Genomic DNA, 13283 nt, shown 5'->3' on the forward strand with positions numbered 1-13283 from the left:
ATGGCTCTCAGAAGCGTCTCTGCCCCAGACCTAGATAAGTACATCGAAGACCATCTCCTGCCGGACACTCCATTCCGCAAGGAAGTCAAAAAGGCCATCCACATCATCTGCAGTTTCTTAAAGGAAAGGTGTTTCCAAGGTGCTTCTCAACGCGTGCGGGTATCTAAGGTGGTCAAGGTGAGCCCCATGCTGCTGTCCAGGGCAGGGGTGGCTGCGTGGGTAAGAAGTCCCACAGAGAGGGAGAGAGTCAGACCACAGAGCAGGCATGCACAGTGAGCCGGGGCACAGAGGTCTCCAAGGCTCCTTTCTGGTTTTTCCCATATCACAGATACAACCAGAGTCTGTTAAAATCAATTCTGATGTGAGGTCCTGCATCCGCATTGTTAAGACGCATCCTGGGTGAAGTTCATGATCCTCTGTCCCAGGCTATGTCCATATCAGAGATGGGGAAATGGGGCCCCAGCTCTGATAAACAATTTGCTGATGGGTGGCGAGGCTGGAGATTCACCATTTCTACAGTCTCATGAGCTGTTCAGAGCATGTTTGAAAAGCAAATAGCACCTATTGGCTGTGAGACCTTGAGCAAGTTACTTAACTTCTCTGTGCCCCAATTTCCTCATCTCACAGGACCATGCAGTTTAAGGAAAATAACTGTGCAAATCAGCATGAGCTAGTCTGGGGTGTTGCTATGGTGTGGATATGAGGTGTCCTTCAAAAGCTCCTGGGTTAATGCAGGAATGTTCGGAGGTGAAGTGATTGGATGGTGAGAGCTGTGACCTAATCTGTCCATCCTGGTTGAATTGACTCACTGGATGGTGACTATAGTCAGCTGGGGCATGACTGGAGGAGGTGGGTCACTGGGGACATGCCTGTAGTCCCTTCCTCCCCCTGCCTCACCTTGAGCCCAGAGCCATGGAATCAGGCAACCACCATGAACTAAACCTCTCAAACCATGAGCCAAAATATACTTCCCTCCCCTAATTTGTTTCTGATAGGTATTTTGGTCACAGGGATGCAGAGCTGACTGATACAGGTGTGTAACAAGAGAAGATAACAGAGGACAAGGGAGTAAAGAACAGACACTTCAATAAGACACCCAGGGCTTGGCTGGCATCTTTGCTGCCTACCGGCTGGGTGATTAAGCTGCTATGTAATCTCACTGTGCAGATTTCCCCATTTGTAAAATGGAAACAAACAATAACAGTATCAAATGCATAGAGTCCTTGTGAGCATTGTAGAAGTGAAGATTTGAAATGCCCTCTGAACCGTGGCTAGTGCTCGATTGTTAGTGGTTATGCTTAGCTCTTTATATGGCGAGGCTCTTCTCACTAAGTGTCAATTATCACTCTTGTTGTGTGTGTGTGTGTGTGTGTTTTTTTTTTAGGGTGGCTCCTCGGGCAAAGGCACTACCCTCAGAGGCCGGTCTGATGCGGACCTGGTTGTCTTCCTTGAAAATCTCACCAGTTTTGAGGATCAGTTACAACGCCGGGGAGAGTTCATCACAGAAATTAAGAAACAACTGGAAGCATGTCCGAAAAAGAAGTTTGATGTGAAGTTTCGGATCCAGAATCCACGATGGTCCAATCCCCGCGTGCTCAGCTTCGTGCTGAGTTCCTCTGACTTCAGTGAAGAGGTGGAGTTTGATGTGCTGCCCGCTTTTGATGCCCTGGGTGAGCACTCCTGGCCCCGGGGATCAGCCTTCTTCCTCCATGGTCCTCTTTCCTATTTCTGAGCTGCAATCTCACATGGTTTGAGGGTTTTACCCAAACAGCATGACCATTTAAAGCTACAGGCTGTGGGGAGGTTTTAGAGTTTCCCCTGGGGCAGGTGAACCCATAAGATCACAGAAGAGGTGTTTAATAGCAAACTGGCACAACTAGGGGATGGGGGCATCTCTTAAAGAATATCTGCAAAGCATACAGCCTCTGTTAGTGGCAAGTGTGTGGGCTGCATCTTTGAAAGATGGAGCAACCTAGATCTAGCTCAAAGCTAATGTTCCTCTTATCCTCTCCCAGTGCTGAGGGAACCTTACACTCATACTGAGGGTTGGGTGTCTGCAGGGTCAAGGGGACAAGACCCAGAACCTCTCAGAGGTGCAATTTTTACATCAGGAAAACTGACTTAATCGCACCTCCTCTGTCTGTCATTATTTAAAGATTTTTTTAAAATTATTATTTTTGGTATCAGGGATTGAACCTAGGGGTGCTTAACCACTGAGCCACATCCCCAGCCCTTTTTATTTTTTATTTTGAGAGAGGGTCTTGCTGAGTTGCTTAGAGTCACACTAGGTTGCTGAGGCTGGCCTCAAATTTGCAATTCTCCTGCCTCAGCCTCCTGAGGAGGGGATTACAGGCATGCACCACCGAGCCTGGCTAAGAATTAAATGATAATCTACATTAAGCTCTTACATCTAGCCGGTCACTGTAGGTCTTCACAACCACCTGTTCCCCAACTCTACACGAACATCACCCTGGACCATCACAGTGAACTCACAGCGGGGACTTCACGGAACATTTATTTTAAATGTTGGAGGGCAACACAGCAACCACAACCTGCTACTATGGTCCTACGGGGGGTTCCTGTTGGCCTAGAGAAGCCATGAGAATATATACATATTGATGCTCTAAATGCATTCTGCATTGGGCACTTGGGTACAATGGTTAGAAAAAATAAGATGGAAAGAGAAGAGATAAGGGGAGAAGCAAGTTGTAGGCAGAGGGCAGCACCAGAGGCCAAGGGATGGAGGTGGGATGAGGGCAGGACAGGCGGAGAAACCATAGGAGGCCACAGTCGGAATGGAGTGAGGAGGACAGGGAGGAGCCACTCAGAAATTGCCCAGAGAGCCGTCCCACAGAAGCCCCCAAGCTCAGTAATGGCCTTCTCCTGAGCACCATGGGCAGAAGTTTCCATCAAGTGGGGACATGATGTGACCAGGTCTGTATTTGGGGGATGGCAGTGGGCTGGAGGAGGGAGCCATCCAACCAAGCCCCACAAGCACAGATTTTCCATGAATGCCTACTGTACGCCATGACCAGGAAGAGGCTGTCTGGGTTGCATGTGTGTCTAGACCTCTTTATCTAGATAAACTGGACAGCCTATTGCTTCTAGAACCCTGCTCAACCAAGCACATTAGATCACGTGAAGCAGGAGGGAAAGAACGCAGTCCTCAAGAGATGCAGTCCACACAACAACCATAAGGCTGTGGCCACACATACTGTGTCCTGGTAAACTGAGTTGTTAAAGCAGGAGTGCACACTCAAATAAAGGCAAAGTGTCTAGACCAGCAAGGACATCAGCCAGTGACATCAGCATTTATTTCTGTCAAGTATTGTGACTGGCAGCACAATAGGTTCACTGCCAACAGCACAATCACAAGTGGGCTGCAGGAGGAGGGAGAAAGAAAGGGAGGGGAGGGGACATGGAGGGAAGAAGGTCTTTCTAGGCTTAATTCTGGATGGTTTCTCCTAATCTACCTTCCGATTAACTGAGTTACTCTCTAGCTGTGTCTAAGTCTTTCTAGGCTTAATTCTGGATGGTTTCTCCTAATCTACCTTCCAATTAACTGAGCTTCTCTCTAGCTGTGTCTATATGACATCACTAAGTGACAGGAATTTTTCAGCTGCATTGTACTCTTATGGGGCCATCATCAAGCTACTGCTACCCAAAATGTGGGACTATATAAGGAATGATGCTTTCTGTCCTTTCCACTGAACCCCACAGAGTGACCCCGAGAACCTCAGAGGAGGACTGACATCTCAAACTTCCACTCTAACAGGTCATTTAACCAAAGGCTACAGACCCAGCCCCCAGATCTATGTCAAGCTCATTGAGGAGTGCACCTCCCGGAAGCGGGAGGGCGAGTTCTCCACCTGCTTCACAGAGCTACAGCGAGCCTTCCTGAAGCAGCATCCCACCAAGCTCAAGAGCCTCATCCGTCTGGTCAAGCACTGGTTCCAACTGGTATGGCCATCTTGCCAGGCCATTTGTGGTCTGGATAGGGAGGAGAAAGGGGAGGCAGAGAAAGAAGGGAGGAGGAGGGAGAGGGGCAGGTGAAGGGAAATAAAGGGAAGGGAAGATGGGAGAGAGAAGAAAGAGAGGTGGAGGGGGTAATGGAGAGATGGAGAAAGGAGAGCTGCAGGAGGAGGGAGAAAGAAAGGGAGAGGAGGGGACATGGAGGGAAGAAGGTCTTTCTAGGCTTAATTCTGGATGGTTTCTCCTAATCTACCTTCCAGTTAATGGAGCTTCTCTCTAGCTGTGTCTAATTTATAGTTGTTAGCTGTCATTTTTGTCCTAAATTTCTGTTTCATTCTTTTTCCAATCTGCCATGGTACTTTCTATAGCTTCTAATTCCCTCATATGTCAAGCTTTTATTTCTTTGGATATGATATCCCTAGTTATTTTAAAGTCTGTGTGCTCAATCCTTCAATATTGAAGGTTTTGTGTGTTGACTATTGTGTCTCTTTTTTTCCTCTGGTCTTCGCTTTTGGTGTCTTATTTTCTTAGGTGCCTGGTTATCTATGTGCTGGTCATTGTACTTGTGAAATGCAGAATGGGCTCCGAGAGTCTAAACCATCTGCCAGAGTCCGACAGTGGATTCAAATCCAGAGCAGTAAGAATTCAGAGCTCAGACTCTCATCAGGGCTCAGTTCCCTTTTCCTATAAAGAGTCAGATACTTCATCTTTTAGACTTTGCAGGAGATGTGGTGTCTGTCCAAACACAACTCTGTCACTGCAACAGAATTGGCTATATATAAGTGAATGGGCATGACTGTGTGCCAATAAAACTTGATTCACAAAAACATGGCAGGCTGGATTTAGCCTGTGAGAATGGACTTTACACAGAAGCTGGACCTGCCATTTCTGATTGTTCTCTTCTTCTCAGTGTAAGGAGAAGCTCGGAAAGCCGCTGCCACCCCAGTATGCCCTGGAGTTGCTCACAGTCTACGCATGGGAGCGTGGGAGTGGAGAATCTGAGTTCAAAACGGCTCAGGGATTTCAGACCGTCTTGGGATTAGTCATAAACTACCAGCAGCTTTGCATCTACTGGACGAAATATTACGACTTTGAAGACCCCATTATCAGAACCTACTTAACCCAGCAGCTCAAGAAACCCAGGTACCTACCCCGTCCCCACATGGCTTAGCCCCCCACAGGAAGGAATGCCCGGGCACAGCTGCAATCAGAACTGAAATAAGAATGGCAGCAGCAATGATAATAACTACTGCCAGGAGGGGAAAGCTTGCGTGGACTCACCTGTCCTAACACGACAGCCAAACTCCTCCCTGTGCTGCGGACTTGGACGGACACTTTGTCAGGTTCCAGTCACCGCTGAGCGCTCACTGTGTATGAGCTCATCTCCACGCTGCGTCCTTTGAGCCAGGCATGTTCAGATCTCCCCCAGTCACAGATGAGGAAACTGAGGCAGGAGAGGTCAGGTGACCTGCCCCAGGGCACAGCACCGCTCAAGGGCAGAGGTGGGATTGGAATCCGGGCCTATGTGTAAAGGTCCCTTCCTCATGGGTCTGCCCACTGAGGGGCAGTGCCTTGCTGGGTCCCTCCTGCCCGAGTTCCAGCTTGTCCCAGGTTCCTGTCAGCTCTGGCAGAAGCACCTGGGCTCCCTGGACACCGCCCTGGCTCCTCCCCATCCATTTCCAAATGTTTCTTTTTAGGCCTGTGATTCTGGACCCTGCAGACCCTACAGGAAATGTGGGAGGTGGAAATCCAAAGGGCTGGGATCGGCTGGCGCAGGAGGCCAAAGCCTGGCTGAAGTCACGGTGCTTTCAGAAACGGGATGGGTCCCCAGTGGGCGTCTGGGATGTGCCGGTGAGACCTTCTGCTTCCTTCCCATGATCCATCCCACCCGCTCCATACAAGCTTCAAACTTCTCCGTGTGACTGGGTGACCTGGATGGCTCTATGAATATAGGTGACCTTGAGCAAAAGGTCAAGACAAGTCTCAAAGAAATGACTTCTTGCTAGAGGTCACCCATGCTCAAGGAGTTGCGGGCTGTGCTTCCCCTTTGAGTCATTTTGGCCCCAATCACAGAAGTCCTGGAATTTCCACAACCCATGTCCAGAGTTCATTCTACTAAGAGTAGCAATAAATAATACAATCCCCACTTACTGAGTGTCTGCTTCGGGCTCAGGTTTCATCCCAAGCCCTTTAACACGGGTGACCTCATTAAATCTTCCCAATGATTCTGAGCTACACTTACTATCACCCCATCTTAGGAATGAGAAAAAGAGGTGATATCACTTGCTCAAGGACACTCAGCTAAGGAGAGGTGGGGCTGGGATTAAAAGTCTGTGGATGCCGGGCGCAGAGGTGCACGCCTGTAATCCCAGGGGCTCAGGAGGCTGAGGCAGGAGGATCGCAAGTTCAAAGCCAGCCTCAGCATCTGAGTGATGCCCTAACCAACTTGGCAAGACCCTGACTCTAAATAAAATATTTTAAAAGGGCTGGGGATGTGGCTCAGTCGTTAAGTACCCCGGGTTCCATCCCTGATACCAAAAATAAAACCTCTGAGGTCTCCAGAGCCTGTGCTCAGGTCACTGTGCTAACCAGCCTCCTGGCAAATGGGAGGCTCAGCCTCAGGTGACTTGACTGTGTCACATGACTAAGTAGGGGCAGAGGGACCTGAACTTGAAGGTTTCCACTCCAGGGTTGGGGTCCTTCGGATACTAGGGGACTGGTGATGTCGCAGGCAGGTTCCCAGGGAGCAGATTCAGGGATGTTCTGGGTGAGCACCTCCCGGACCAACACCTTCCCAGCAGCTGGGACTTGCTAGTCCTTCCTTGAGAGGGGTCCAACTGGACAGTCACAATGTCCACTGTCACTGACATCCAGTTCTAAGGTGGGAAGAAGGCGCCCTGATGTGACCACGTGTTTCCCCTTTCCAGCACATGGCGGACCTTGGGACTGCGTGGCCATTTCAGCAGGAGGGCTACATCAGGACAGACGAAGACGCTGACCTCTGGTGCCAGAGCACATACCAGGCAGACCCCCTTCCCCAGGACGACGGGAACTGGACGTGCACCATCCTGTGACCCCCTGTGTGTCTGAGGGGAGGCGGCTCCAGAGTCCCCCAAAGAGCCGCCCCATACCAGGTGCAGCTGTGGACCCAGAGAAATCGAGGCACTGCCTGTGTCCTAAGCGAGAGGCACCCTTGGGGTCAGAGTCCAGCCCCTGACCCACCCCCTTCCTGCTTCTTCCAGGTGCATTTCCCACAGCCCAGCCCCCTCCGCCCGACCCAGTCTCTGAAAACTTTCTGGCGAGAGAGATTTAGAGCAGAATTCAGCCTCGACTTTCATCTGTTCAATTATCAATAACAATAAATGAAAATAACAGCAAAGGTCTTTCTTGGGTGTTTATTAACTTCAAGGCAAAGAGCCAAGAAGTACAGAAGAAGTACAGATGCCAATGCGTGTGTGTGCCATCAATTCAACTAGAAAAATTTTACTTTATTTTATTTGGGGGGGGGGTGTACCAGGGATTGAACTCAGAGGTCCATGCCCTGAGCCACACCCCCCAGCCCTATTTTGTATTTTATTTGAGTCAGGTCTAACTGAGTTGCTTAGCACCTCACCATTGCTGAGGCTGGCTTTGAACTCAAGATCCTCCTGCCTCAGCCTCCTGAGCTGCTGGGATCACAGGTCTACGTCACTGCTCCAGGCATAGAAATATTTAATTTTTGCACTCTTACTGTGCCAAACACAGGTCTGACCCTGGGAACACAGTCACAAAGCAGACAAAAATCCCTATTCTTATGGAGTTGACACCTTGATGCTGGATGGTTTGAGATCCTTCCCGTTTTCTTTTTATAAGTAATCCTAAGACAAGCAAGCATCCTCATTGATCCTTATGCACAGGTCTAGGAAAATTTCTAGAAAATTTCTAGAACAGGAGGACTAGCCACTTAAAATGCAGCCAGCTCTGGGGCTGAGGATGTGGCTCGAGTGGTAGCGCGCTCGCCTGGCATGGGTGCGGCCCAGGGTCGATCCTCAGCACCACATACAAACAAAGATATTGTGTCCGCCCAGAACTAAAAAATAAATTTAAAAAAAAAAATGCAGCCAGCTCAAATCCAGATGTGCTGCGAGTACAGCACATATACAGGATTTTAAGACTTTGCACAAAGAAAGTCAAATTCTTGACAACTGATAATTGAAAAATTCGGTTGCGTATTGAAGTGACCATTTTTTGAGATTTTGAGTTAAATCAAAAGGAACTTCATCTTTTTCCTTTTTCAATGCAGCTACCCTACCCAAAACGTGACAAATGCGGCTTGCGTTGAGGTCTAGAGGACAGCCCTGCCCTCGGGGTGGGGCCCTGGGCTGAATAATAGGCTCCGCCCACTCACGTTTCTACGTCAACGTGCTGTCCAGGGTACCAAGAAGCTGCATTTCATTTCTAAGACTCCAAAATGTGAAGCTCCTGTAAATGCAGACGGTCTCAGCTCATGAATAAACACGGAAGAACCAAAGCTCTTATCACCTGGGTCCCTGGTCACCAGAGTGGCGGGCCAGCAGTCTTCCTTCTGTCCTTACATCCCTCCTTTCGATCCCCAGCAGCGCTGATGGATGGATTTCCCTGTAATAAATGCAGGACCCTAAGGACCTGAGGACCAGCAGCCCGCTCCCTCCATCCTTGAACTTGACTCTCTTAACACTGCCCTGTGGCCCGGGCACCTCACACACTGAAGTCCCACGTCTTCCTACCCTGGTGACCACAGGAACCAGAAGCACGGATGTCTGAGGACAGCAGAATGTGGAAGTCCCGGCCCAACCAGAGAGCAGAGCACCCTTCTCTGCCTCCGGGATCTACGTGGGTGCCCCGCAGACAGGATGGCGCCCACCTCCCGATTTCCGTGCCAAGCTCCCCTACAAACACCCTCACAGATGCGCCCAGAAAGAACGTGCCCATAAATAACAGCCCGTGGCTACCTCAGCCCAGTCGAGGCGACACATGGACTTAACCACGGAGTCCTCCTCCTCGTGGAGAGGGGAATGGGCTACGGTGGCTGTCCTTTATCACAGGATGAGCCACATGGTTTTAAAGTGGCCGGTACAATAGGCTGAATAAGGGGCTCTGGTCCATTAGCAGAGAGCGCTCCTGTATGTGCTGGGGCATCACAGGGTCTTGAACCCCAGGGTGCCCTGCATCCTTCTTAGTCAACCAGGTTCCAGCCTGAAAACCTCCTCAGGTCCAAAAACCAGGTCAGGGCCCGTCACCTTGGCTTCTTTTAATGACCCACAGTGGGTGGTCTCCCTCTGGGCTGAGGATCAGCTGAGCCCCGTGGATGCCAGGTTGTATTAACCACATCCACAACTCTCTGTGGCCTGGACCCCCGGCTGCCCCCTGCCTCATCCCCCATGGTAACCACGGCATCCACTGCCCCCCATCGTGTCAAGGTCCTATCATCCCCTCCACCACCACCAATGAAAGTCCTTCCCAGAAGGACAACATGGAAATCCTTGAAGATGTCAGCTCCCTCTCTCCAGCACACTCCTTTGGCTCCTCTGGGCCCTCCCTAGGGTCCTTCTGGACTTATACAGCAAGTGCAATGTTTAAACATCTCCGTCCACTGACGGTTCCTTTGTTGTGCAAAAGGCTTTTAGGAGGACACAGTCCCCCTTGTCTATTTGTGCATTTAGTGTGGGTGTGGGTGTGGGTGTGGGTGTGAGATTCGCCTGTGTCAGCTGATTTTTGACAAGTTTGCCAGGACTACAGAACGGGGGAAAGACAGGCTCTTCAACAAACAGTGTTGGGAAAACTCAATATCCATGTGCAAAGAATAACGCTGAACCCTTACCTCACACCATAGGCCAAAATCGACTCAGAATGGAATGAAGGCTGAAACACAATGTCCTGAAAATAAAACTCCTAGAAGTCTTGGTGTTGAGTTCGGGGATATGTCACCAAAGGCCCAGGCACCTAAAGCATGTCTTATTAGATGGCATTGAGGTCAGGGGCTGGGTCCACCCTTCTGTGCCTGCTTATCCCCAGCAGTGTTTGTTAGAGAGACCCCTCCTCTCCTGGCTGCTCTGCCAGGCCACTCTGACGTGCACCCAGAGCCCATCCATGGGCCAGTCTGTCTGGGGACTCTGGTTCTTCCCATCGGTGTATTTTTGTCTCCCTGAGTTAATCTGACCTTGTCTTCAGTACTGGGGCTGGTGAGTCCTGACATCTTCAGGAAACTCCTTTCTCTGTCTCTCAAAACTCTGGCTCCTCTTCGCCATTCTATTTTGATGTGAATAGTAGAGTCAACTTGTGATGTTCTGCCCCGAATGTGAGAAATTGCACACGTTAATTTAGGAATGCTCCGTGAACTCGGAGTGTCTTTCGACCCATTTCTATACATCCTAACAACTGGGACGCGGATTTATTTTTTTGCCTACAAATCACCTTTCATGTCCTTTGTGACAGGTATCCCTAGGGGTTTGTTTCACTGAGACTGTGCTTACTATATTTTCTTTAACTTTATTTGGTAATAGTTGGGAGACTTAAATGCTTCTAATGGTTATAAATACTTGGTTGTGATCTCTATGCTTTTCTGAATATTCTGAGTTTAGTATCTTTTTTTGCAGTAAACTTGTATTATTTGTATAGTTATAAGAAATAACACAGCAGTTTTTCTTTCAAAAATGTGTTTTTGAGAAGGCTTTGTCTCAGCTAAGCTCTGATAATTTGTGCAAATGCAGTAATCCCCGAGTCAGTTCCCAGGACTGCAACAAAATACCTGAGATAATCAGAAAGAGGAAATGTACAATTTAAGCTCACAGTTGTGAGGGTTCCAGTTCATTGTTGATTGGCTCTGTTGCTTTGGGCCCATGTGGAGAGAGCACATCATAGCTGAAGCCCATGGAGAAATAAAATGCCTGGCCCCATGGTCAGGGGGCAGAAGAGAAGGAAGAAGAGACCGGGGGTCCCAGTGTTGCCTTGAAGGCTGTTCAAGAACCTCCCATCAGGCCCCACCTCTGAATGATCCCACCACCTCCCACAGCACCATCCTGGGAACCAAGCCTCTAACCCACAGGTCTCTGAGGGATCCAGATTTTAGGACCAAGTATACAGAAACCTCGGGGGCGCTATTGATTGGTGCTGTTAACTCAAGGACAAAATCAAGAGAAATCGCACACGTTAGTTTAGGAATGGTCCGTGAACTTGGAGTGTCTTTCGACCCAGGAGCATGGGTGTGAGAGGAGGATCAACTTTGGATGCAAATCAAGGTGCCTGAGTGGAAACGGGTCGTGCATCTCCAGGGGAAGGGCCCTCCCCGCATTCTGGGCTCCACAAAACCAACAGAGGAGAGTTAATGTTTAGCCCAAAGAGAGGAGGGCAGAGTTCACGCTGGCATTAAGGACACAGCTGGGAGCTGGCAGGTGGCGGAACCTGGGACACACCATTGACAGGCCCACCCGGCACCCTCGGCTGCCTGTAGAGGTTCCCCAGCTCAAAAGAGGGAGATTTTGCTGCGGCCTTTGGTCCCCTGGCTCCCTTCTCCTCCCACAATTCCTTTCTCCAGGCAACAGCCGGGGCCCCTGGGTCCCCCAGGATCCCCCCAGTGCCTGATTCTTCCTCAGGCCATCACCCTGCACGGGTCCCTTGAGCCCTCAGGGAAACCGGCTCTCCTCTGTCACATGGGGAACAATCACAGCTCTAAAAGTGACAGCAGAGGATTTAGGGAGCAACTGGGTGATGGCACCTGATATATGGTTTATCCTAAAGGACGGAGCTTATGATTAAGATGATTCAAAAACATTGCCAAGGCCCTGCTCTGGGCCAGGTCCCAGGGGCCGTGCTGGGGAGGCAAAGGTGGATGAGGGAGTTGTCAGGGCTCATGTCACAGGAGACAGGCGCTGTCTGTGAAAATCCTAATAAACAGAGCTATTTCACTTCTAATTATCTAATTAAAGTCTAATAAATATGATTATCTAGTAAATCACCTTATCATTTGTTAGAGGTGTGGGCAGGGGTGGCTGGAAGAGTCTCTTCCGTGCCTCTGGCTTCTGGTGTCCTTGGCTTGTGGCTGAATTCCCTGCATCTCTGCTTCCAATGTCACATGATTTTTCCCTTGGTGCCTGTGTCTCTGTCTAGGTTTCTCTTTCTTATAAGGAGACCAGTTGCATTGGATTAGGACTCACCCTGATGACCTTATTTTAACGTGGTTACTTCTGTTAAGACCCTATTTCCAAATAAAGTCATATTCTGAGGTCCTCGGGGAAGAACTGCAAAGTATGCTTTTGGGAAAAGACCTCCCAGGAAGCCCGTCCCAGCGGAGCGCCCTCTGTTGGCAATCACAGGCCCCTACAGCTCCCTGGAGCGTGGGCCGGTCCCCAGAACCCTCACATGCCCCTCCAGCTAGAGGGACCTCAGTATCCCAGCTTCACCCAAGGACCAAGGTCCCCTTTGGCTCCTGACAATCTGCACGGCCACATCAGCTTGACCTTGGGAGCCTACTCTGGCTTCTTAAGAGTAAATCTGAAAAAATAAATAACAGGGCCCATTATAACTGAGACATTCCAGCCTGAAGCTGAGCTGGCTGAGGCCCTTAGTCTGCAGTCTTGACTCAGGTCTCTGGACTGCCATTACTTATCTAGTTTCTTTCTTTTTTCGTTTAATTTCTTCCTTCCTTCTTTCCAGTGCAGGGGGATTGAACCCAGGACATTGCTCTTGCTAGGCAAGCAGCTCTACCACTAAGTGACATCCCCACCCCCACTGAGGATGGACCCAGGGGCACGGTAACCACCGAGTCACACCCCCTTCTTTAGTGTTATTTTAATTTTCAGACAGGGCCTAGCTAAGTTGATTGAAGGCTTTACTTAATTACTGAGGCTGGCTTTGAACTCTTTCTCCTGCCTCAGTCTCCCAAGCCCCTGGGATCGGGTGTGCGCCACCACACCCAGCCACATAGGGTTTTTATGAGGATTAAATATAAAGTATTTTGAACAATGCCTGCTGTCTAGTAATGGCTCATAAATATAATCCCTTTTTAAAATATTAATTTTTTAGTTGTAGTTGGACACAATACCTTTATCTATTTATATGTGGTGCTGAGGATCAAACCCAGAACCTGTCACGTGGTAGGCGAACACTCTACCACTGAGCCACAACCCCAGCCCCTATAATCCCATTTTTATGGATGAGGAAATAGAGATCAGGAGAGGTCAGTAATTTGCACAAGGTTATACAGATAGGCACCAGCTCCAACCGCAGTCCATCTGACTCCACAACCCTTCCTTTTCAAAATCTAAAACTCTTGCCTTAAATTATCTTTTTAATTT

General features: G+C 49.4%; 1 protein-coding gene across 1 annotated transcript; it reads left to right on the top strand.

Moving 5' to 3' along the window:
* OAS1 (2'-5'-oligoadenylate synthetase 1) lies at positions 1-7253 on the top strand (the record flags this gene model as incomplete). The annotated part of the gene is made up of 6 exons (XM_081287244.1): positions 1-177; positions 1385-1670; positions 3776-3960; positions 4883-5115; positions 5670-5823; positions 6900-7253. 6 exons carry the CDS (start codon positions 1-3, stop codon positions 7044-7046), a joined length of 1182 nt encoding a protein of 393 aa, XP_081143370.1. The 3' UTR covers positions 7047-7253.
* Positions 7254-13283: the final 6030 nt, after the last annotated feature.

The sequence above is a fragment of the Spermophilus citellus genome, assembly GCF_964194105.1.
Source record: "Spermophilus citellus genome assembly, chromosome: 3".
NCBI lineage: Eukaryota > Metazoa > Chordata > Mammalia > Rodentia > Sciuridae > Spermophilus > Spermophilus citellus.